This window comes from Acyrthosiphon pisum, chromosome A2 (assembly GCF_005508785.2).
Source record: "Acyrthosiphon pisum isolate AL4f chromosome A2, pea_aphid_22Mar2018_4r6ur, whole genome shotgun sequence".
NCBI lineage: Eukaryota > Metazoa > Arthropoda > Insecta > Hemiptera > Aphididae > Acyrthosiphon > Acyrthosiphon pisum.
Window position 1 is genome coordinate 5,431,141 of NC_042495.1, and position 22,664 is coordinate 5,453,804.

Consider the following 22,664-nt stretch of genomic DNA (forward strand, 5'->3'; position numbering starts at 1 on the left):
TATACATTTATAGTAATATATTATAACACTTTAGTTTTTATCATCCATCACGATTCGCTTAATGACGACATAAATATTAATAACGTTTTCGGCGTGATATCTTTGTACATATTATGTATTCGCATCATAATCATAATCATTGTATGGGAGTATAATGATATGGGATACTGCAGGGATTATATATTACAGAGACGTGGACGTTTTAGCCTTTATCACCAAACAAATGATACATATTGTGTGCGCGCGTTTTTACAATGTTAAAAACAAATATTTTTCGCGTGTACTGTACAACATTTTTGTCCGTAACATTCTGTCCGTCCAATATCTGTAGGAGGGTACACACGACGAGATGAGTTTGCTGGAATTTTAAGATGACTCACGCGTAAATCATATCATAGTAAATATAAGCACAAGCGCATATTATATTATATTTTAATATATATAGCCATATAGGTATATACAATATACCCGTGGCTCGGTGCAAATAGGGCTAATGTCATTTTCGAATTAACGTTTTAAAAAAGTCTTATCCGCATTTGTATTGATGTGCGGTCGGGTATTGATATTATTTTGAAAAACGCCACGGTGTTTGTTTTCCGAAAATAACTATTTTGACATTGGCCTCATATTGACGTTTTCACACCAAACCACAGAAACTGAGACAGTAAGTATATGCAGACAATACATGTGCACTATGATTGAATATTGTGTGACATTAATATAAATTACATGTATTATTATAATTGTTACACATTTTCACATGACGTATGTAAGTTAAGTAGACACACAGTATTATATTGACATATAGTATAATGTTGTATTGACTAAAAATAATGAAAGCTGTATAATTGTATAGTAATATTAAACAAAAATATATGGTATGATGAAATGAATAAAAAATTGTTAAAAAAACGAGACGCGATTATGGTGGACGGTCATGAACTAAACATCTTGTGATTTATGCTGATGTAGGACATTTTACTCCCACAATTAATGATTTCAAACTTCTAAGTTGGTCAGATTTTCACATCTATATTTGATCTCGCAATCGTCCTGACATATAACCGAATTTATTATATTATAGGTTCGTAGTATCAAAATAGTATCATTATAATAATTAGTATTACTTTAGTGAGTACCTATATCTGTTAAACCAATCTCGGGTAATTTTCATTTTAAATTCTAAAGTCAATTAGTATTTAATAATAATATTACATAACACATTTTGTATATACCTAAATCTAATATACAATATTTTTCCTGTTTAACTCCTTCTCTATCTATCCTATTTCTCGTCATATAAAGCTTAGAAATGAGGAACCCGCTTTGTTTTTTTTTAGTGTTCAAACTGTAACCATAGTCTAGAAATATAGCTGAAAAATTAAATTTCAGCACAGTTTTAATATAATCTATATATTATAATGAGAGTTATTCGGAACCAATTCACGGTAAATTATGTGTTAGGTACCTAAGAACTATAGTCGAGAACCAATTCGTTAATAGGAAATACACCAGCTCGTATAGGCGTCCGCACACATAAATCATAAAATAATATGAGGTAATATGAGGTGCCTGTATTATATCATTCACGTATGGGGCAGGGGCTGGTCCAGAGACATAGTTAGGGGGGGGGGGGGCAAGTCATAATTTTCAGAAAATGTCGATGATTTTTTTTGTAATTTTAACAGTATACAATTGTTTAGAAATATAGCTTGGAGGGGGGGGGGTGGCACTGCCTTTAGAGCCACCCCTGGTATGGGGTGAAAAAAAATTTCACAATAATATTATATTATACTTCACGACGTGATTTACACGCGTAAATCTAGCGAAGGAGGCTCAAGGCCAATACAGAAATAATATCATTGAGCTTATAATACATTGCAAGTTATATACTCAATAATAATATAATATAATATACATAATAATAATATAATAATATTACATATAGGTAATAATAATAATCGTATTATTCTCATTCATCAAGCGGCAATGAATCATCGTCTCTGCGTGCGGTGGCGGCGGCGACGACGCGAGGGGTTCGTCGAACGGGTGCAGTCAAGGTGGATTAATCCACATCGAACAAGCATAATAGTATTATATATAGGTACGCGCGCGCGCTCGACGATCGATGATGATAATGTATAATAATAGTGTATGGGCACAGTATTAACACTGCAGAGCGTACGCGCGTGTATAATATGAGTCACCGGGACGAGTCGGCGTGCGGCGAAGGGAATCTGTCCAGTTCTTTTCGTATGGCCTCGATGAGGGGCACGGCGGGGTCCTGGGGGGACAGGTTGGCGTCCGAGCTGATGAACTCGGCGCGCACGGCTGGCCGGTGGAACGGGCCCGCGCTCAACGGCCGTGGCACAAACACCGACTGGTCCGAACCGGCCCATGCCTCGCCCGGCGATAGCGCCCAGCATGGGCTGGCCGCCGCTGGTGCCGCGAGTTGGTCGTCGTCCGCGGCCCGGCCATTCGAGTCCGCCGACGTCTTTGGCCGGCCGGTCGGGCGGCCGCTGGAAGTGGCAGAACACCTGCAGTATAACGTCATAGTCATTATACAGTCATATTCATATACTATATTATTTCATACATTAAACTCGTATTATTTTTACGTTATTATAACCACGACGTGATTCACGACGGTCGTGGTCACCTGCATACCACATGTTTTTGTACCTTTAATGATGGATTCATTCAAATTATGATTTTTGGATTTTATAATTAAGTATAAATAGCATTGAGGATCATAAACTCCAAAACACCTGGATTTTATTTTTATACCATTATTAAGGCATACCCCGTCGTGACGATATAAAATTACTTTTTTACGAATAAAACGCCCATATTTCCTGGAAAACTGTAAATTAACACTGTATGTCATTAAGCAAATATCTTATTCGAAAATGTTAGTGCATCTAAATCGGAATTCGGACTTCTAGATTTTAAGTTATTTTACTTAGAGTGCTAATGATAATGGGTTTTTAAAATATATGGGGGCTATAATGATTTGAAAATGATTATTAGTTAGATTAATCCATCAACATTTTTTAATTTATAAAAGTTGTTCGAGTATAATAAATACTAGATTAATAATATATTGTATGGCAAAGGCGGGAAGTGAGCTATTTCAGTCGCGGGCGACGTTTTTCCCAAATCTGAAATTGCCTTCCCGCACGAGCCACACAATATAGTATTTTTCGTCACGCCTCTACGTTCATTGATCACGCCGTCACATAAAGGTAATGCAGGCTGGGGATCTATGTAACAACAAGACCATTGTACGAAAACAATATTTCATGAAAAAAAACGGTTTTTATTTATTTCTATATCTTCTGAAAAAAATAATTCTGGTTATAGGACACTAATTAAAGAGTATAAAAATGTTGATGATTGAAAATATGGTTATTAAGTATATAATTAAAAATTTAAAAATCATAATTTGGATAAGTTCCTTATTAGAGGAAACGATTGAGGTGAGCGCATGCTTGGTGAATCATTTATCAGTGTTCACCCTGCATTTAAATTTTATATCATTCCTATCTATGTAACTACGTCATACCTATTATTATATTTACCTGTTTTACAAAAACATCATATAATATTTATATTTTATTATTTTGTATGCATCATATTATTATTCTGTATAGACTGAATAGCTAATTTTAACAATAAACACTTGTCATCACTTATCACGAAAGGAATTAATTAATTTTTTTTTTCGTATTATCGAGGACCAAGGAGAGAACCGCGATTTACATTACAGCTCCCCGGGGCTTTAATTTATTTTGATAATATTAATTTTTTACATTTTTTGTTGATAGGTACCCACTGTTAAGAACCATAAAGTGTATCACTACCATTTACTAATATAAACGAGAAATAATTTCTGAAATGCAATCAGGCATCAATGCTATGAGGGTATTTAGTCCTCATACCTCACCCCCTTGCGTATCCGCCCCTGTATGTTTACGCATATAATATACTCACCTAAATGGAGCTGATTTTGATCTCTGTTCATGGTTACTTATTGACGGGGTACTTTCGTCGCTGTTCATACTTGAGTTTCGACTACCGAACAAAGTGAATGCATCGTCAAGTAATTCGTGAAATTTTTGTCGCATTTTTGTGACGTTAGTGTCCATGGCGTTGAAAGCGTCAAAGCTCGAACACGAATCGTCATCCTGATCGTCTGCAATTTATTGTTTTAAAATGTGGATGCATGATACATTTTGTTTTTCGTTGAAACTCACTACTTTTTATTTTCATTTGTTTACAGTGTAAATCCCAAACTATAGGTCCAACCACTCCAGGATCTTGACCACTAATACTCTCGTGTCTTGTCACTGTACGTGTATTTTTATTTTCACTTCCATTAAGTCCATCCAGTACATCGGTTAACGGTCCAGGTATCGAATCTCTACAAAATATAATATACATACAAATTGAAAAATATATTAACACTTCGCAAATATAATTAAAAATTAGAACAACATTATTTAGTCTGGAACTTTTTTAATGATTGTTTAATATGTAGGTATACACATATAGGTATTAATACTTTATTGAAACAATATAATATAAAGTAATGGTTTTTATTGCTGCTATCAAAAACCCTTTTTATGATACCTGCAGCTGTTGCATATGAATTAATCTCTGTATGATTGTATTAAATTATTTAATTAAATTGAATAATAAATAGTTGCTGAGCAACTGCCTGGTACAAAATTATAACGACGTACGTGTAACTTAAGTCGTATCATGCAATTATGCCATATAACGTATATTACGTATATAAAAAAGAAATTAAAATATCTCAAACAAATAACTATTTAATTAATTTTTTTTTTTAGTATTTTTTCTTGTTGCGAGTGTATTTCATAATATACAACTATGGTCTATCGTCTATGAATCTATGATTATATTGATAATATTGCAACTTTTAATTATTTTATTTTGAGTGTCGATACTCAATGGTCATATAGAAAACTGAATATAACACGGTTTCAACTTTATTTAAATCTGAATTAGACATAATTCATTATATTATAAGTACCTAAAGTGGCTAAGTATCATATTTGCGATATATGTATAAATACAACTGGAATGTTAATTTTTGGTGAATCTCGTTTTCTGATGATAAATAAACAAAAAATATTAAATGTACACTATAGTTTCGCAAGTCATCAAAAAAATGTACATGTTATAAAAATACTTTTTCTGACAGGTACTTAAATTCTTCTGTAGTATTGTCTATTTTATAGAATATAAATACAAATTACAAGCTCACTACAACTTCAGTTACTTAACCAAGTTGTAATCCGGATGTTGAACCCTAGGGTAGTTGACTCATGCGGATCGCGTCTTATTGTAAGACATAAAACATTTTTAATTTAACATCATAATATGGGTATTATATGAAGGCAAAATTATCCCAGACAAAATTTAATTTAACATTACAGTACTTTTTTATATTGTTTGGCCTTCTACACATTTTATGGTATTTTATATCTCATCATATTTACGATAGTTAGATATTAAGAACCTTTTTTCCTACTCTTAGCTATTACATATTTTTCCCTTATTAAAAAATTGTTATTATGTTGTGCGGCTCGTGATTCTCTTATCACTGGCCACACCCACTATATGCCGTGGTGGACGCCTATACTTTGGTTAGGTATAGTCGTAGTGTGTAACTTAATAATTAATTGAAAATGTATGAGCTATTAGCATATGCTCTTATTTTTAAAACCACGACTAAATAGGTACTTGATATTTTAATGATTTGTACAGTTTTACAACTTTTTTATGATACGTCCGTGAGTAGAACCCGTCTAAACTGTAATAACAGTGGTAATGGTCCAGTATAATAATTATTAATATGTGAATATATGATCTCTTTAAACCGATTATTATACCCGTATATTGTGTAGCATAATTTATGATGTTCATTAAATTATAATTTAAGAAATTAAATCGACCAGATGGACTCAATGCTTACAAACGATTCGTAGTTGGATAGATAAAAAGACTATCATATTAGCAGAATTATACCTACAAATGATTATCTACGTTTGTATAATATGAATGCGATACGTAGCTTACAATAAATTTAAGAACTGTGGTGATAAAAAAACGAAATAGTGTAACTGTAACATTAGTAAATGTAGCATCATTTTTATTAGAAATAAAACTTCATAAATAATGGTGGCATTCCATTCACCCAAACAAAGAAGCAATATATTCTAAATTCTTACTCATAATGTTATAAATATCTTAAACAGAGTTGAAAAAAATAAGTATATTTTAATGTATTTTTTATACCTACTGCAGTTTAATGACAAATTAAAAAGTGAAATTAATACAAATAACTGAAATACCTATACTACATTATTGTTCGATAAATTGCTACAATAAATGCTTTCGTGTACAAAATATAAATGCATGAGTAATTATATAGTATATTACTAATGTAATTTTAATCATATTTTAATATTGAAAATTAGTATCTATTATAATATAATAATTTTGGATTTTCAGTTGTTATAACTTATAAATATTAAATAAAATAAATAACTCAAGTTTAAGTTTAACACAGTAACTGAATTATAATGAAAAGCTTTTTCTAGTTAGATACTAACTTTAAGATTTGAATTTTCTAAAAATGCTAGTTCTTACAGATAATAATATAAATTGCAATTTGAAATATTGGATGTAAACTGGCAAATGACTGAGAATGGGTATCCGGATATCCAGATAGTACAGATTATTATAGGAATACATAAAATATCTGGAATTCTAAAACCATTAATGGCGTTAATAGTTAATTATTTTTAAAATAACACATAACAATATTATTTATTTTAAAACCAAATAATATATTTTATTAACATTTAACACACGCATTCTTAAATAAATTAAATATTTATTAATTATTTAATTTAGACTTAAATGGATACAATTGTTTATAATATATCTGCTAGTTAAACCCTGGGGACCATATTTAAAAAAAAAGCTGTTTGATGGCGATTGAGTGAGCTCATGTTTTACCACAATAAAATAATAATTATAAATTATAATTATCCGTGACATTATACACATCCTTAGACTAATGCTGTGTATAAAGGCCCTTAGTTCTTACTAGCATAATTAGTATAAGTACATCCATATATTTTGTGAACTAATTTAATGTAAGATATAAGAATAATAGTAATTATAATATCTTCTACTGCTGTTCTATATGAAAATTATTTTATAATTATCGATTTAAATTGTAGCTGCTTTTCCGTTAAGTAAATACATATCAACAAGTAAATAAGTACAATTTAAAATTAAAATGTAAGTTTTATATTTTTAAATAAAACTATTAATAGTTTAATTTAACTACACTAAAACAGTAAAACAAACGTAGTTCTGAATGACTTTTTTCTTATATAGGAGCTATACGTATACTTAGTTAAAACTTTTATTCGTTCCTAATTATTTTATAAAAGAACATGATTGTGCGATAATGTTGCGTGAAGTTATTAATTTGTGTGTAATCGTATTTGTTGTAAGTATTGTAATGTTTCTTTTTATGCGGTATAATTCTATGGGCAATGATTATTCATAATAAAAAAACCACTCATGAAATAAAACAATGAATTATCATCTGTTGTTATTAAATTATTACACTGTGTAATCCGTCCATATTATAACGGTTCATCGTATTAGTATAATATTATACTCCTGAGATGATTCACCCCGGGATACCAGGATTGTATCTATCATGCAACCTACCTAACCGTTTAGTATTTTGTTTATCATGTTAGTTTCATCTCAATGGCTACTTATTTCTCACTAAAATAAAACGCCCCAGGAATTTTTTCACGTTAAGATAAAATCGCTCAACCCGTCTTGAAGGTGTTCGTCAAGTTTTAAATTATTGGATTTTCTTAATGAATAAACATTTTCATGATAATAATATATACAAATTACACACATATTATACTAGATTTTTTGTTTCGTTTTGTTTTTTATAGAGCTTATACCTACTCAAGATTAAATATGTCATTATTTGGATTATTTTTATTTATGTAGGTATATATTGTTATTATTATTTTTTTTTTCAGTGTAGAAACATTGTTTTATTCCATACTAAATTGACTTACTAACTTTTGAAATTTATTAACTGCTTGCATCGAAAGCAATGAATTTGAAATTTTATTTCTATTTCTCGGCTTTGGTTCAGGCGTGTGGAGAGCACCGATATCTTCAGTAGACGTAGCCTCTGTTTTTACCTGAAAAATAGTGAATATTTCTTAACTGCGCTGTCGGCTTAAAGTCTTTAGCAGTGCATCGAAAAATATATAAATACATCGTTGTGAGGAGTTTGATCTTCGCAAAACGCCATATTAGTCCTGTCGGAGCTAATGCTATTTTTTCTTCTTTTTTTCTTATGCGCCACGACAACGCCAGTAACGAGTACCAGTATTACTATACATGTGGCGGTGATGAAAATCCAAATCTCACTATAACTTACACCACGAACTCTTTGATACTGTAATCCATCTAGGTAAGCTATATACGAGAAAAGCGAGTATTTACTACTAATAAATTACATTACCTATGCATAGGTAGGTACTAATGTGTTACTCACGGCGGGCTTTGATTTTTACAGCATATCCCAAATGATCTGCAACTTCCCGTGTCGTGACAAGGCTCATGTCACGTACTGCTGTTGCAGCAGACACAGGATGGTCGTTTACGCTGACGAAATAAACCAAATCTAATTTGTTCAGTACGGATAGAACGTCTACTTTGACTTTAATTGGTTTTTCGTTCGTATCCCATCTTCGATTCCGATCTGAGTTTACTTCATCTTCGGTCCAATTCGAGTTTAGTCCGAGATGCCGGGCCTGTTGTCTGATGGATAAACAACATTATAATGATTAGTAAATAGTATTTATTAGTAGGCACCTACATTACGTATACATCGGACTTAATCGGCTGTGATTCTATGGACAACTAATTCGGATATACGTATTTGAAGTATACGATATTATTTTATTGATCAAACGTTTGCTTCGTAACAATGTATTATCGAAACTTCATTTCATATCTGGTGTCAATCGGCAATCAGCCACTATGACTTAAAATTAAATCATTTTTAAAAAAAATATTTATTGGGTAATAGTAACCGCACTGTACCTATTATTTATATAATTTTGTATACAATTTTTATAGATCAGAAAATATATTAAAACTATATATAGATAACAATTATTATTATATTCAGCTATTTTTTTTTGTATACATAGTTACGATCATTATGGAATATTATATAGAATACCTACATGCTGTAACGCCATTGAATAAACAAATAAATATTTATGTCGAAAATATGTAACAAATAAAAACATAATAATATTATCTTGACAAATAAGATGGTTAGATAATAATATACGTATATTATATCAAATGTATATATTTTTCGGGGTAAAAAACTTAATTTGGTTTAAAAGTATTACCATTGATTATACATAGTATTACAATGGTATTACAATCTCATGCAACCTCGACTAAAAAAAATAATTGTATTGCTTTTGATATATAAATAACGGGTTGTTCAATCAATGTAAATAACTAGTTTTTGAATAATCCATTATTATACTAGCTTATAATTTATTATTTTAACTACTTGAATTCTACGTGCGTTTTTTATTGTTGTACATAGGTAGGTACCTACATTACGCATAGTATTCCTATTGCAGCATATAGGTACACGTCCGGACTTATAAAAATGGATGCTGTGCGTATAACTTTCATATATTTTAGTATGTTCTATGTTAAAAAAGTATGTGCGTATTAGATAATTTAAATATGACGTAGAATACCTAGTAAAAGCAATCGTGTAGAGGATAGCCAATTTTTCTTTTATGACTGGTATGGAAATATGAACATCTGCTGGTGAGTCGAAATTTAACTCTGTTACTATCCAATATTCTTTGTTTGGTATTTCGGCAGTTTGTGGAATGTCAATAACCCCGAGATGTGGCGTAATAGACGTTGTTGGTTGAATGTTACAATCTTGCCCGCCTATACAGTCCTCGGGATTTTCCTAAAATAATGTTACGTTTCATTAATTTATGTTTTTATTCTATTACGTTAATCGCCGTAAACATAAATCAATTAATTTACTGAATAAGATGGCATTTTTTTAGTGGTGGTTGTTTGTGTTGCTTCATTCGAACCATCTCCGGAACCGGACCATAAAAATATTTTCAAATTTGTATAGTTGTGCATGGAGTCTATTAGATTATCTGAAAAATAATAAGTCAGTACCTAGTGTAATATTACTATGAACATTAATAAATTATGCTTCCTCTTTTAACAACATCAAGGTATAATAAAAAAAAAAAAAAAAAAATAGACAATCGTTGAAATCGTTATATTACATGCAAGGCACTTTTGTTTATTTGAAATAAAATATAAAATAATTGTAATTATCTAAAACTCTAATAAAGTAATATGAAGAAATATATCACTCAGTAATTATATACCAATCTATCATTTTTCTTTAAGCGATATTAATACACATACACAAATGTCGCGTATATAATATTATTTAATTCAGTGAATTTATATACATAATATATTTGTTTTGTTTCGACCGTTATTGATAGATTGGTGACACAAAATAAATTACTAAAATATTTGCTCACCTTCTTCTTGTTCGACACTCTGTAAATTGCAGCTAGATAACATTATTATGCACACCAAACATAACCACCTTATATCCATGTATACATTCCAAGACAATTGTTTGCATTTGGGCAGGCAGTTCCATCAACCTCCATTATGTATTGTCCAGGATTGAGTTTTTTGCAGGAAACGTTCGGTTTGATTGACATTTCATCCATTTATACATAGAAAAAATGAAACATGCATACCAGTATACGCGCGTGCGCATGTGTGTGCAATGCGTGAAGTAGAGTATCCATGGGCAACACACCCAAATAATAATAATTAATGTGCATATAGGAAATAGACTTCCGCACGACTGTAGTGTATAGTTTAGTCGCTAGACAGTATGTTCCGTACACATAACGTAATAAATGAAAACCGTGTAGATCAGCGGTCATTAAAACTATTATGTTATAATATATACAGGGTGATTCACTAAGCACGCGCGCCCCCTTTTCTCCTTTAATAGATAATGAATATAATAACATTTTTGGGAAATTGCAAGCATATAATAAGGAAAATATTTTCAACCACTTAGAAAAATCATCTGCTTAACGATTTACAGTAGGTATAAAAATGATTGGTTCTCATCAAAAATAAATAAGTTTTATCGCCACAGTACACCCCTTAACTGAAATAAAAGTCTACGTAATTTAAAATATAGTCTTTAAGTATATACTTAAAAATCGAAAAAATCAGAATTTGAATAAACTCAATATTAAACGGAAAAATCGCCAAAAATGTCAGTGGTAAATATTTATACAGGAATGACTTTAGTGGCTGTCATATAAAGTTGCATACAAACTAAAATACTAAAAACTATTAAGTTAATTTAGACCTAGCCACCTAGGTATCCAAGTATTTTATATAAGTATAGGTACATATTATAATAACATAATATTAAAAAAAAACATTTTAATGTATTATATAATAATTACGAAACTAATAACACGGTACTAGAAAAATTCTTGTTCTAATATAACTTGAAAAATTATTGTGCGATAAAAAGTTTTTTGTGTGAGTGAAAAATTCTGTCGATCAGGGACTGCGTAATGTTTCTTTAGAAACGTATTTCCAAAAACCTTTATTCTTTACGAGGTAGAGAATGTTTACTGTTAAAACAATCAACATTTTAATATACTTTGGTGTTAAGTGCGGTGATAAATGATCCGTTTAAACATCAACAAATCCGTGTTTATTATAATAGCGAACGAATTGGCATAAATAGTTTAATGTTCTTTCATTATTTTCGTATCAAAACCCAGTATTTACCAGGTACCTATACGGCTATACCAATCAGTTGAATAAACTTGCTTTACAAATATTCTCTACACACAAACAAAACGGATTCCGACATATAGGCTCCAGTTTACGGGTTATGATTTCAACTTTATAAGTATCTTTTCGGACCTATTTAAATAAAATAATAATATGATCTCTGTAATTTTGCCAACGTCGTTACCGGTACATTCGGATTGAGTCTCAAAAAAAAAAAAATTTTGAAATTTTCCTATGATTGTGTCCTGCCTTTAAAAATGACGATATTAAATAGAAAAATACTGAACAAAGAATTAAAAATAAAAGCAAAAACCCACATTTGTGAAAGACCATCTTAACATTTTAAACTAATACACATTGAGCTTGCTACTGACAACTACTGATTTAAATTTATTTAGAAAAATATTCATTATGCCAGGTCTTTGTTATTAGCAATAGATAAGGGAGACTCAATTGTTATAGTCAGTTTTTTTCCTGGGACTTAATTAGTATGGTTTTTCAGTTTTGGGATTCAATTCTTATGCAGCCGTCGTTACCTCACGTATTATATTGTATACCAACATTTAATTTCTGCCCTATTTAGTATCGACCGCTGTTCAGTAGGTCATTTGAATATTTGATAAAATTTAAATTCAAGTACAGATAATGATTTGTCGTTTATTACCTCTGATATGTGATAACGAATTAACTTGAATTCTGTTTTTTGGAGTTTTTAAATTTACCTACTCAAGGACCATATTATTTTCAAATTCTTCGATTTGTTTATACCATTTATTAAGTAGTGACCCATGGCGTTATCAACTAATTATTTTTCAAATTAAAATCACCCATTTATCTTATGCAGTTAAGTTTTTTTTGAAAATGGTGCGATATATCTGAATCGAAGTTCGAACCGATAGTTTTTGAGCGAATCACCTTATACACATAAAATAATAATAATAATGATTATTCATCAAGAGCAAACCTATGTACCTATACGTATAATATTAATATAATATATAATTTACCTATATAATATATATTATACAGCGTATACGGCTTCGGGAGTAATATATTACGTACATGATTAATGATTAATGACACGGAATGGATTCGTTCAGAGTGTTCGGTTTAGACTTAAAATGACTTTATGTGCGCAGTAAATAATAGTTGTCTGCAATCTCGGCGATCGAACAGACTAGGTATAATATTATTATCATATGAACAAGTTCTTAATGAATTTTTATTGAATATCTTATATATTAATTAATAATAGTAATAGCATAATTCGCTTAAAACTATAAAAACAAATATATAATAATAAGGTAGTGGTACAATATATTATTATGATCTACGTTCATTTTGGATTAAAATAACATTATCGTAATGTGCGTGGTGACAACTACCTTCTGAATCCCCAACGGCCTTAGCCTTAGATAGTGACGAAGAAAATAAAAAACATCTATTAATGAAAAGTTATGGAGAAAATGTGTACGAGGACCGTGGATATCCGGTTTGCGTTGGTGACATGACAAATGTGTTTTTATCGTTGATAAACGTAACAGTTCAACAGTAGGTACTTCCTATATTATCAAAACAGAGGTTGAGACAGGTTACACAATTCATAGTGCCCATAGAAAATCATACAACAAATTAAATTGTCATAAAAAATATGACTGAAAAAATGCATATTACCTATGTAAATATATAATATATAATACATAGGTATTATTATACAACATACATTCATGAATTTAGGACTTATTCGGGTTAAAATTTAAAAGTGTGAAATGTATTTTCTATGAATTAAAGCATAAATATATAAATATATAATAATAATTTAAACAAATATTAATTAAGATTACATTTTTATAAAAACGTGTTGTTATACTGCCGGTCAAAGTTTAAGAGAAATAATTGCGTTCATAATGGACGTTCATTTCATATAACACCACACAATATTACCTATAGAGTTTTAATACAAAATTATTGATATCGATAATTTGTATTACAATATAGTATTGAGTTTAAATAGGTTAATATCTATTGGACTATCTTTTTTTTATGAACACGAGTAGTATGCTGCTCTTCTAACATTTTCGTGTATTTCATTATGAATCGACTTATTAATATTTTGTATTCGCTAAACAGATGTAGGTATATAGGTAGTTATTAAGTACATAGTGATAGTAAATGTTATAACATGCAGTACCGTACACATTATCCGACTATCAAATTATTAAGCCTTGTGGTAGGTACCTATACTAATAGTTGATAAACTTTGTATGTTTAAAAGGTCAAATACACGAGTGCTCTATCATACGTTATTCGAATAACTGATACAATATGTGTCTGATTAGGTCGAATTTTTATGTTTAAGGTTTGCCGTTTAGTAGGTACAGTATACGTTATAGATACTACAATTATTCATTATAATATTCTTAAACTATTATTTTATTTTATTTTGTTAATTTACTATACAAAACTCTATTGTACAATGTTATTATATTTGGTTATATTATTATAATATGAGATTAATAATGATGCCAATAGATGTACTAAAAAAAAAAATTAATTAATTATTTATAACTTTATAATATAACTTATGTCTTATACACAAATGAGTTGTCAATAGTATATAATATTATGTTTTATAGGTGAATAAACAAAGTAAGGATAACGTATTTAAACTATCTGCTTTTGTGTGTATAAAAAAATTTGCAAATATATTAAATTATTTATAAAAATTTTGAATTAATCATAACTAGATTCATAAATATAGGTATCCACACGATTATACTAATTATACCTTTAATTTATATTTATTTTATTACGTTACAATTATTAGATCCAAAAGCATAGTAATAGTTTAAACATTTTTGAATACAACTAACAAGCGTAGGTATATAAATGCATGTGGGTTTATAGTATACCGTCATACCATCCCGCCCTTTTATCACCTTTATCGCCTATCCCAATCTTCCTTAAAATAATATATTTTAACAGAAAAGTAAAAAAAAAACACTAAATTAATTATCTAAAATCTATATCCATTTTAATAAATCTCTCCCCTAATGAAATAAACTACCTCAAATGATTCATAGCTTTAGAAGTCAGAAACAAAAAATGACTAAGGTATAATAGTATGTACAATAAATGTTGTTTCTAATAATATATTAAGCTTATGTTTCTCTTATTTGGATCAATTAAATTTCAAAAGTAGATTTGTTTACAATAACATTCAGTAAACGCAATGTAATTTGTAATACCTATTATTATAATACTAAATATGGTAAATCAACATTTAAAAAATTTCTTTTCATTGTTATCTATCACACTTAGAATTTCTATAATTTATAATAGAAAGTCAAAAATTATAAAAATATTTATTGTTCAAGAAATTCTAACACAAGATAATAAACAAAGTTATTAAGTACCACCTATACTTTTTTATGTCTTTTTTTAGATTAAAAGCATTTGGCATTCCTATTACAATTATTGCAATAAAGTAATACTCATAAAGTCACGCGATGTCAAAACCGTGCCTGCCTTTTCAATAAATGTTTTCTATGATACTGGTATATATTTTCGAAAACATAAGGCAATAAAATCGAAATCAATATTTCTAAAGTACATTATCCTGTCAAACGTTTGTTGACGGTGGCCTATTTTTTATTAGCCAGATAAAAATAATAAACAGATTTAAAAATGTATTATTTAGAAGTAATGTTTGTGATAAAAGTTGTTTTATTGGAAACAATATTATACTCTGCACAAATAACTAAGTAACAACATAAGTAGTTTATCGTTTTTTATTCAATCGACACCAAGAAAAAATAATTCTTGATAATATTTATTTTTATAATGAACCTATATTAGGTAGATACCTTATAACTTAATAAATCATACAGGGAGACTAAAGTCCCGACAATTTTAGGTGAATAATATAAAACAATATAGGTACCTATTAATTTTTAACGAAAAAAACGAAATTTCAGAAGGCTTTATTATAGTGATTTTTGGGACGATAAAGTAGCTTTATCTATTCGACCCAAGTGACAAGTGTGTATATAGGTAATATACTATTAAGTAATAGGTAATAGTATATAGGTAATATACTATTAAGTAATAGGTAATATACTAAAGAAACATTGTAAGTAAAATTCCGGTTTACCCGTAAAAAAAGGTCTAAAAACTCATCCTGATAACGTTTTTATTATCACAATCTATTTCTACATATTATAATATGTTATGCAAGCTACATTTTTGAATTTTATTTAAAACATGGTGATTCAATGTCCAGATTTAACAAACATCAAATTAGCAAGTATTTTCTTTTAGTTATTACTTAGTAGTTTTATTCCTCTTAAATTAATACCCAGCGTTCACCGTTTATATTTGAAAATATTCTATACATGAATGGATAAAGTTTTAGCATTAACTTATTTTCAATTGAAAAACCTGTTAACTTATTATCTGCCGTATAGTTGTATGATTCAAGTGTTTAGTTTCGATCGTCATTGAGTGAAGAAAATTATTTGAATCAATTATTTACTACATAATATGACATTTTTTTTAAATATAGGTATAGTTCATGATAATATTCCATTTATCATTACTAAATCATCTATTCGTCTATATCGTTAATATTCAGAATATTCTTACTGATATGTATTTTTATCATATCGTTGAATATTTTCGTTAAAAAATATTAAAGCGGAAAATCTCACTAATAATAATGCTCAAGTAATGCTCATTGGCCCGCGCTCGTACATTTTTGCTCCCAGACATAGCAATAGTATAAATGTGACACTCGTGTATAATTAAATGTCCTTTCAACCTAAATAAATATCTATACCGCTTTAGTTGATAGTTAATATAAATACCTACCAGACAATAACTAGATTTGTGTATACCTAAACGCCTATTAAAAACCAACACGCTACAAAAGAATCGTTTTTTGCTTAAACTTTGGCATATCGTCATAACGATAAGTGGTTATTATACGTCTATTGCGGTCTATGTACGATCGACTATTATTATATAGGCGTATATATAGTTAAAATAGTTTCAGCGGATAGCAGAATGACATGAAATTATTCAATAAACCCAACTTATACATATAGATAGGTAGGTACTTTACATTGCGATTTCATATTAAAAATCTAAAGCCTATTCAGTTTATTGGCGTAACCAGGGTTCGGGACTTAAAGCATACCATACCGCTGATTTAAAAATTTTTAAATTATATTTTTATTATAATACGTTTAGTTATTTTTTAGGGAATTTACCAATTGCGATCAGTCATTTTCTGGGTCGATGGACCAATTGCGCTAGACGCTCGGTAATTTTCAGGGTAATATTAATTTTATTCGATAGCACATAAAACAATATTTTTATTGGAATATAGTGATCATGAACATTAATAATATATAATTTAATATACACAAATATACAACTACAATTAAATAAATCACTATTGAAATATTATTTTATATTACAGTATAATATATTTTATTGTATAATTAAAAATTATTCATAATAATATATAAATGTATAGCTTTTTTTCAGATTTAATAAAAACGATTTATTTGATTTTTTTTAAGTTGTATTTAATAATAGTTTGTACATTTCTAATATACCTAGGTACCTAATATAAATAAACATACCTTAAGTATAGCAGCAATTGGTATACTGACCTAAAATACAAATTTTTTCGATGCCCATTTTTTAGGTTTTTAGCGAAGCGATGAATTTATCAATTTTACAACGACGTGTGTTTTTTGTTTAAACTTTGGCATATCGCCGTAACGATGAGGGGTTATTCATTTATTACGTCTATCTGAGTACAATCGACTATTATATAATAAGCGTATAATAGTTAAAATACTTTTAGCGGATAGCCGAATGACCTGGAATTATTCAATAAATACCCAACTATTATATATAGCCATATAGGTACTATTTAGTCTTACATTACGATTTCTTAATAAAAATCTCAATATCCGTAACCAGGGTTTGGATCATAAAGCATATCATATTACGATTTACTTCTCTATTATCAAATTAAATTCTCGATTTTTTTATAAAGATTGTCATTTATCAGCTGAGCGTTTAATGAATTGATTCTACAATGCTATGTGTATTTTTATTATTATTATTATATAATATTATTGTGTATGTGTTGGAAATCATTTTTACCATTAAAAAAATGTTTCAATCTTCAATTTTGAGGGAGGTATCTGGTGATAAATTGGAGTTTCTATTTCGGAATTAGGCTGCCTCAGAAGTATAAATTGCCAGTAAAACTGCACAATAAATAATCGGAAAACAGATGAAAAAACTTTAAAGAAAATGGGTATTTTTACAATGATTTAAATTTAAATAATAATAGGAAGAAATCAGTTAGTTACCTGTGCTCCTTTAAGACCACGGTATTCGACAAGTAATTAATATTATATACATGTATGTAATTATATGTTTAAATTATTAAACATTTAAACAAGGCTTTACAGGTTCAAAAACATACAATTTATGATCATTTTTATTTAAAGAAATAGGTCAATCCTCTCCTTCTCACTGCATGTTGGCATAATAGCAGCATGAAGGCATTTTTTTTTTTTGTGGCATGGGACTCTAGATTTAGTAGATCTGGTGTCATGGCGCCTAGAAAGGTGAAAGCCAGTAGTAAAATATTAATTATTAATATTTATGTAAATCTTAGAATTTCACCTGTTTTTTAGTATGGTCATGCAGTGGGTAAAAAAAAAATTAGTATCTCAAAATAAGTAATGGATTGCATTGCCCTTGCGTGTGCCACATCTATAACTGCATATTATGTTTTAGGTCTAGGTATTTGGTATATTATGAAAATTTTTTCAGGAAGTAAATAGAAATACTCTGTTTATATTCAAATCCTAACTTTATTGTTAAGCTATTAATCTTATATACACGGTTAATAATAGCATAGTACATATAATTTATTATTATACCTATTAATTATGTTGATCTACACCGCAATGTAGCTAAATTGACTATACGTTGCGCCGGATAAGCTGGTCAGCCATTTTATCATCATAAATATAATAACAATAATGAAAAAAAAAACTACAGTTTTTTATTTTATAATTTTAGCTCCACCTACAGAGGTTGTTAGCCTATAATTAACATTAACCTTTATATACGAGCCATGTACAGAAAATAAGTGTACTCAATTTTTGTAGACTTCAAAAAAATTAATCAAAAAAAAAAAAAATTACTTGGTTCCATTAATATAATTGTGTGCTATTTTTCTACGTAGTCGCCATATCTTTCAATACAGGTTGTGAGACGACAGATTCATTTTCTGATGCCTGCCTCCTAGAGCTCTGCTGCCACCTCCTTTGTCCACTTGTCAACCACCCCTTCACCACCTTGTTGGTTGAACATTTTTTTCCTCTAATGTGCTTCTTCAGGGAAATGAACAAATGGTAATATGAAGGCGCCAGGTCGGAGGGAATACGATTATACGAAGAGTGGTTCAAAACATCCTATCCAAATGAGTCTGTCCGTGTGAGGCAGGCGTTTTCGTGCAGAAGGCCGACTCCGCTTGTTAACAGACCCCTCCTTTTATTTTAAACCGCTCTCCTTAATTTGTTTAGGGTCTCACAATACCTTGCTGTGTTTATGGTCTCTCGTCTAGGTAAATATGTAATCAATATGATTCATTTGTGGTCCCAAGACACTGATGCCATGATTTTTTATTTTGAAATGGAGGTTTTGAACTTTTTGGTTGAGCGTGAAGTGGTGTGACACCACTGTTCGTACAGTTGCTTGGTTTCAGGTGTATAGTGTGCAACCCAAGTTTCATCTCCAGTAACAACTGAGCTTAGAAAATTATCATCTTCCAGTTCATAGCGTACCAAAAACTCTCGGATGACGGTGCGGATTTCTCACCCGGCGGCAGACTCGATTGACATGGTTCACTAGAAAAATTCCTGTGTCCACAGTTTTCAACGTACTGAACTCGTTCTGGTCTTGTTTTAAAGGAGAGAAGTAAAGCTATACGACGGTGTAGTCAAAAAAGATCTCAGAAAATATCTCGGATCATGAGAGTCTCAGTACACTTACTTTCTGGACATGCCTCGTATATTTAAATTTTTCGGTTGTTGATGGTTGTAAAATGATTAAATACAATATAATATTATATTGGTTGTTTTTGATAAATAATGAGTATGTATCTTCCTTAGTAGGTAGTTTTTGAACTTGATAAATTCAAGTCAGATCATATTTTAAGCATCATGGTTTTTATGAAAGTCTAGCTCTTTCATGTCAGGGGCGGGAAAGTATGTTCGGGCTGCGAATGTGTATTCGTTGAGTTCTTTTATATTATAAACTATTTGTAGTGTCCACATAGGCGTGCGCAGACTTCGTCCGCGGTGGGAGGGACATGGATAATAAATACGTGGATGGGACATACCAAGTATTTAAGTGTGATCGAAGAGCATACTAGTTACCGAAGTAGTTATATATAATTAAAGTGTGCACACTGCCATGGCATCACAACAAACCATGATAAGTGAAACCACAATACAAACATTTATATATTATTTAAGTTATTACATTTCACAATAAATTAAAAATACTGACAAAACAGTAAGTAATTAGTAATTACAATGGTCAATAATGATAACAATAATAAAACAACCATAATATAGAAATTAATTATTTGATTAAAAAATGAGCAGATTAGGATTGATAAAAATTGTCTTTATCGTGTAACCAGTATAACCTAGTGATAATCATCATGGTAATTGGGTAGTAGAATCTTCACTCAAAGTATACCGTGTATATTAGGTATAGGAATGTCCTATCCATTTATCTATGGGGGGGGGGGTGTCCCCCCGGGCACATAAAAAATGTCTAAACCAAAGATTCTTGTACTGTTATCACGACTCTAATGAACCAAATATAAAAAAGGTGTGCAAGTTGGTGTCACTCAGCTGTACAGTAGGTTACAAGTGGGTCACTGTAATGGATGGAATTAAATTTGAATTTAATGATATAATATCATTGCATAAGAAAAACGATTCTGAGCGAAAACGGTCAGTCAGTCTATGATATTAACGAGTATACAAGTTTATTTGATGATATTATTTTGAATAAAGTAATTTATATATAAGCTATTTACGTGGAATCTTGTTTCAAATTATCGATCCTTAGCTATAAAAGTTGAAAATTTTATAAAGTATTAACTACAAAATAATCATTACATTTTAAATTTGATAAATTTTATCAAAATTTGAATTTTAAATGCTTATAAAAAAAAAAATTGTGCCTATGTATTTTTAATATTTTTCAACTGCTATTGTAACAATGTATCAGGAGCACTATATTAAATGTTTACACTTTTTAGCCCAACAGATAAAACTTTATTGATATTTATAGAAAAAAACTAAAAAAATTTAAAATTGATAATGTCCGTAAACAGCTCAAAAAGAGTCAAATTATTTTTAAAGTGTATAGTAAGTCCAAACTGTTTATTTTAATGTTGGTATAGGTACCTACACGGCTACACATATATTGATATTTTTTGTATAACAAGTATTATAAGAGTGATTATCCCCTTGGCTACATTACACTTAAACCTGTAGAAGCTTAATAGAATATTTCTAAAATATAATTTATATGAATGCGTGGTACATTATATTATGAGTTCTAAATATACAGAATTATTGTTTACGACATCGTAATATATGGGCTTCAATAATAGAAAAAATAAATTAGCCTATTTAGAGTCCACATTTTTAGCCCATAAATATGTGATTCATATTCTTGACCCCAACATATTATACATTTATACTTATGTCATAATTGTGAACAATTTGAGTTACACGTATTGTGATTTACGGGTTGTATGTTATAATACATCAATTTGATACTGTAAATCTTAATACACTAATACACTAATACTCCGGATTTTGTATTAGGAAATGTATGACGTACAACAAAGTCCAAGAATTCTAGCGTTTAATTAATGTTTTATTTTTGTTATTTATCTAGAACAATATTTTACACTATTTATATATTTTATTAATTAAGATTAGCAGTGTAACATGGACATTAACTACATATTGCAGTCGTTGTTAAAAGTTGATAGAATTAAAAAAATACGCTCAATATTCTGTTTCAATATAATATGAAGAAAGAATAATTTTAAGAATATTATACTAATTTGTCTTATATAGACAATTACGGTATATTTTGTTTAACTTACAAGTTGCAGCCTACGGGACTATGAAAAAACCATTAGATTTAATTATACACCATACATTGAATACCTACAATATTACATTTGAAGACACAAGACATAATGAGGAACAATTGCAATTTAGTTCCCCCACACCATTTTGAATTTTTTTTATCGAAACTTATGTAATTCATCGAGTTAAGAACGACGGTGCAATCAGAATTTATCGCTCACGCTTCTTTTCGAAGTTACGGCCTTCCAAAGTTTTCGATATTACGTTTATACCATGACTAAATAAACAGGCATGTCAGCTCGATAACACTGCACATAAAATTGTGATAAAATGTTACCCAGACTTGGAATAAACGCTAAAATATTGTACGCTATAATAATAATCTACATTATACATTTTATATTATTCTTTCCATGTCTGGGGAACATGCGCGACGAT

General features: G+C 29.6%; 1 protein-coding gene across 1 annotated transcript; it reads right to left on the reverse strand.

The window, feature by feature from the left end:
* Nucleotides 1-1,890: 1,890 nt before the first annotated feature.
* On the reverse strand, nucleotides 1,891-11,079 carry LOC100159807. The gene is made up of 9 exons (XM_001944303.5): nucleotides 10,707-11,079; nucleotides 10,183-10,304; nucleotides 9,879-10,102; nucleotides 8,642-8,907; nucleotides 8,360-8,562; nucleotides 8,158-8,282; nucleotides 4,257-4,423; nucleotides 3,994-4,195; nucleotides 1,891-2,537 (listed from the first exon to the last, which is right to left on the reverse strand). Exons 1-9 carry the CDS (start codon nucleotides 10,783-10,785, stop codon nucleotides 2,204-2,206), a joined length of 1,722 nt encoding a protein of 573 aa, XP_001944338.2. The 5' UTR covers nucleotides 10,786-11,079; the 3' UTR covers nucleotides 1,891-2,203.
* Nucleotides 11,080-22,664: the final 11,585 nt, after the last annotated feature.

Bases quoted from the DNA above. Each gene is read 5' to 3' on its own strand.
- LOC100159807 (XM_001944303.5), bottom strand. From the start codon at position 10,785: ATGGATATAAGGTGGTTATGTTTGGTGTGCATAATAATGTTATCTAGC. The intron at 4,424-8,157 runs GTTAGTAAGTCA...TATATTTTGTAG, and splicing joins GCAGTTAATAAATTTCAAAA to AGATTCGATACCTGGACCGT. The intron at 4,196-4,256 runs GTGAGTTTCAAC...AATAAATTGCAG, and splicing joins ACAAATGAAAATAAAAAGTA to ACGATCAGGATGACGATTCG.